The sequence below is a fragment of the Etheostoma cragini genome, chromosome 2 (genome assembly GCF_013103735.1).
Source record: "Etheostoma cragini isolate CJK2018 chromosome 2, CSU_Ecrag_1.0, whole genome shotgun sequence".
Classification (NCBI taxonomy): domain Eukaryota; kingdom Metazoa; phylum Chordata; class Actinopteri; order Perciformes; family Percidae; genus Etheostoma; species Etheostoma cragini.
The window spans coordinates 29,725,944-29,730,967 of NC_048408.1; the positions used below are offsets into that span (position 1 = coordinate 29,725,944).

The following is a 5,024-nucleotide window of genomic DNA, read 5'->3' on the forward strand; positions in this document are numbered from 1 at the left end:
ACTGTACACCACACAAACGTATGTAAATGAACTGTACACCACACAAACGTATGTAAATGAACTGTACACCACACAAACTAGCTGTTCTAAGCACAACAGGCCCTCTAAAATTTTCAAACCAGATGAGTTCACATCACACATCTAGTAGTTCTGGAAGCTGATTTTTCCATACTAGCATTGTAAGGTTCAGGTGCTCCTGATTAAAATAAGCTGATTTTTCCATACTAGCATTGTAAGGTTCAGGTGCTCCTGATTAAAGAAGCTGATTTTTCCATACTAACATTGTAAGGTTCAGGTGCTCCTGATTAAAGAAGCTGATTTTTCCATACTAACATTGTAAGGTTCAGGTGCTCCTGATTAAAGAAGCTGATTTTTCCATACTAGCATTGTAAGGTTCAGGTGCTCCTGATTAAAGAAGTTGATTTTTTCCATACTAACATTGTAAGGTTCAGGTGCTCCTGATTAAAGAAGTTGATTTTTTCCATACTAACATTGTAAGGTTCAGGTGCTCCTGATTAAAGAAGCTGATTTTTTTCCATACTAGCATTGTAAGGTTCAGGTGCTCCTCAACCAGTCGGATTTAAAGACGATATGTAACTGTGCCATTGTTGGTCTGCAGCACAAATGTGTGTGTCTGTGGAATCGGGTGGCGACAGAGATCAACACTGGAGCCTCGTGTCACTCAGTGTCTCCGTCACTCTGGGCTCTGAGAAAGATCTGAGGCTCCACATTACTGAGACACACAATAACACACACAAACACAGAAAACACACACGATAACACAAAAAACAAAAACACACAAAAAACAACACACTATCACACAGACGTACAAAAACCCACACACATACAAAAATGCACACGGAGAAACAAAGACACACACACACAAACCCACACACACAGACAAACCCACACACATACGAAAACACACACAGAAAATACACACACAAAGAAAAACAAACACGTACACAAAAACCCACACACATACAAAAACCCACAAACGAACACAGAAAAACAAACCCACACACACATACAAAAACTCAAACGCACACACACATACAAAAACTCACAAACGCATACAGAAAATACAAACACAAAAACCCACACACATACAAAACCCACAAAAATGCACACAGAAAAACAAACACAGACACTAAAACCCACACACAACACATACATAAACACACAAACGCACCCAGAAAACACACAGAGAGAGAGACACACACACACACACTCCAGATAGACAGCAAGAGGCCAAGCACACACTCACAAAAACCCACACACATACAAAGACACACAAACGCACCCGTAAAACTCACAAAACCACTCAGAGAGACACACACACAATGCATTCAAGGCAAGAGGTCAAGCACAAACTTTTGTATAAACCTCCTAATTCTTGTGTTTGATCTTGCTCTAAAAAGAACGCACACACAATAACACAGAAAACACACACGCAATAACACAAAAAACACAAACACGCGTCTTTGACCCTCCTCCACATGGCTTATCTGTTTCTTTACCTACTTGGATGAACGTAATCGGTTTATTTTTACCTCTTTCTCCACATTTAGTGTCCTTATTTTTAGCTTTCTTCTGTGTAGAAACATTAAAACAAAAAGTTTTAAGCTGAATCTGGTCACCTTTTGCCGCATGTCATTGCCTCCTCTCTCTCTCTCTCTCTCTCTCTCTCTCTCTCTCTCTCTCTCTCTCTCTCTCTCTCTCTCTCTCTCTCTCTCTCTCTCTCTCTCTCTCTCTCTCTCTCTCTCTCTCTCTCTCTCTCTTTCTCCCCACTTTCCTGTCTTCAGCTGCCCTCTCAAATAAAGGCCACAAAAATCCAAAAAGAGAGAATCTTTAAAAACCTCTTTGCTTTCTCTCCGTGCCTCAGCTCCGACGACATGGACGGTCCGGTGGAGGACATCGGCAGCCGGTCCTGCGTCACTCGCTTCGTGAAGACGCTGCTGTCCATCATGGAGCACGGCGTCAAGCCCCACAGCAAACACCTGACGGAGTACTTCGCCTTTCTCTACGAGTTCGCCAAGATGGGCGAGGAGGAGGTCGGTCTCAGCGGCTACACTGAGTTTAATGCTTGTAGTCTGAAAGATGTTTGGCATCCAACGCTGCATCAGACTTGCTAACGTTTTTTCATTCTTTTGTTTTTAATATTTATATTATATTTAAGTGGTTGTTGTCTGTTTTGTGTCTTCAGAGTCAGTTCTTGTTGTCACTACAAGCTATTTCCATCATGGTGCACTTCTACATGGGAACCAAAGGCCCTGAGAATGTAAGTTTACACACTGATTACTTTATTTATGTTTCTCAACTCACTGTATTTATCTACTATAATATTTTTGTATTGGTTTCTATCTGAGTTGTTACATATTGCTTTTATTTATTGGCCTTCTGTCTTGTTATATGTGATAATGGAGTCTACAGCCCTTTGGCAGGTTAAGCATGAACAGTGATTTCCACGCAGTTAGACACCCCCCTTGCCCTGATTGGTGCATCTGAACATGGAGCAGTGGATTTTACCAAATTGGACTACAGGCTGTAGGTGGTGCCAGAGGAAAAACCAAGCATGCATGAAACCCCATCCTATACCACCATGGATATAAAGCCACTCTGCCGGCCATGGCAAAACATTTATTTATGGATTTCAATATTCATTAGAAAAAATTCTCAGAATGAAATAACGTGGTGTTGACAAAAAACACAGCCCTTTGAAGCCAGGGTGCTTAGTTCACTTTCCGGCGAAAACAAAATACTTTTTTTCACCCAGGAGACGCTCGTCTGTTCCTCGAGAGTTTGAATGCAAAACTACGATCTTTTTGCTAAACCTAACATGTCTTTTTGGTGCCTAAACTTAACTGTCATTACCGTGTAACGCTCACTTTTTCTGGCTAAACACGGTCCCCCCGGGGACAAATACATAAATTAGCAGAGGCGGGGACCAGAAAGGGGGAAAGCCCGAAAATCCTGAGTAAGACACTTGGCCTCAGACATATGTAGATTAGAGATTAGATTATACTTTATTCATCCCACAATGGGGAAATTCCCTTGTTACAGAAGCAGTTTTCTACAGTGAAAACAACAACAAAAAACAGTGTTAAAACAGAGAATTGGCAAAAAGTAATGAATGAATGGAAAGTGGCATTATATAAAAGATATTGGTAAGTGAAGTTAGGTGGCCATAGTACAAAAAATATTGCAGTGTAAGTGAATAAGTGATGTGAGATTTAAATAGAATAAAATGTAATTAAATAATTAGGGCTGTCAAATGATTAAAATTTTTAATCAAATTAATCAGAATTTTCAGTGGATTAATCAGCATTAATCACTTTTTGCAATTACACCTGAATCCTAACCATTTTGTTTCTGAAATGCATACCAAAAGATAAATAACAGGACACAGATACATAATTTTAATATTATGTGCACTGTCAGTCCCAATGGTTGTCGTCTTGCCCTCGATGTCCACTTGCGTGCCACAGAAAGGAACTGTTCTTTACAAGCCCCCGCAAAATGACGCTCCTCAGTTTTTAATATAGTCAGCGCAAAAGAAGAAATGTGCCGTTGCTCCGAGGTAATTGTTGTTACTCGCTGATGTCCAGTGGTCTCCTGTCAGGGCGATATGATTTACTTGAGCCAAGACCTATTTCCTTTTTTCTTTTTCGTTTTCATAGAGCTCGTGGATTTTTGTCGTAACTGTGGCTCTCGACGGTGGCGTATAGGATGAGTCTTGAGACGCCGCTTCAAAACATCAAGGAAACCTGAGTCTTCTACAATGCTAATGGCTCTACAATCCTTTGCAATCCATTTTGCTATTGCGTTGGTCAAATTATCTGAGGTTGATTTTGTTAATGTCCTGCGAACATTCAGCGTGGTCCGGCGCAAACCTGACGGCCCAGCAAACGCATGTTTGGCGTTGACGTGGTACCTCGAGCTTGAACAGCTCCGGTGAAATAGAAACTCCTCGTTACAAATCTTGCAAATAACCTTGTACTTGTTAACTGTACCATCATCATTCTTTTTATATTTGAATCCGTCAATAGGCCCATTCTGCTCACCTTGCTCCATCTCGCCTCTAGCTCCCAACCACTTTCCTGACCTGAATAATTTGTCACACTGCGCATGCGTGAAATGCGTTAAAAAAATTGACGTAATTAACAACAAACAACTAATTAACGTCGTTAACGCGCTATTTTTGACAGCCCTATAAATAATATAGCAAAAGTAAGTAACAATAGTATAGATTCAAGTCAATTTGGATAAAAGCGTCAGCTAAATGACTTGTGATGTGATGTGATGTAATGTGCTTTCTGCAGCCTCAGGTGGAGGTGCTGTCGGAGGAGGAGGGAGAGGAGGAGGACGAGGAGGAGGACATCCTGTCCCTGGCGGAGGAGAAGTATCGTCCTGCAGCTCTGGAGAAGATGATCGCCCTCATCGCTCTGCTGGTGGAGCAGTCTCGCTCCGAGAGGTACGACTCCACGTCGTAGACAAGGTCAAACCAATGTTATCTTTAACGCTGCAGGAGCTCACACTGTGTTTCTCTCTCTCTCTCTCTCTCTCTCTCTCTCTCTCTCTCTCTCTCTCTCTCTCCTTCTCCTCCCCCCATCCCCCCGCTCTCCAGACACCTGACTCTGTCTCAGAGCGACATGGCGGCGCTGACCGGAGGGAAAGGCTTCCCCTTCCTCTTCCAGCACATCAGAGACGGCATCAACATCCGGCAGACCTGCAACCTCATCTTCAGCCTCTGTCGCTATAACAACCGCCTGGCCGAGCATGTAGGTTCTTCACATACAGGACACGCAGAACATGGCGCGATGGGGATGTTCACATTAAATTTATATTATAACCTCAGTAACACAGTAAAACCAGCTCCAGAAGGGTCCAAATTCTCATCAGGCTGATGCTGGCAAAAGCCAGTCACTTGTTGGGGTGCACGTTTTTATATATACATATATACACTCACCGGCCACTTTATTAGGTACACCTGTCCAACTGCTCGTTAACACTTAATTTCTAAG

General features: G+C 42.3%; 1 protein-coding gene across 1 annotated transcript in view; it reads left to right on the plus strand.

Annotated features, from left to right (window-relative positions):
* usp34 (ubiquitin specific peptidase 34) overlaps window positions 1-5,024 on the plus strand; it is an 81,641-nt gene that overhangs the window by 63,526 nt on the left and 13,091 nt on the right. Inside the window, 4 exon segments of the mRNA XM_034884239.1 lie at window positions 1,886-2,054; window positions 2,207-2,281; window positions 4,323-4,474; window positions 4,628-4,781. Of these exon segments, the coding sequence (XP_034740130.1) occupies window positions 1,886-2,054; window positions 2,207-2,281; window positions 4,323-4,474; window positions 4,628-4,781 (550 nt within the window).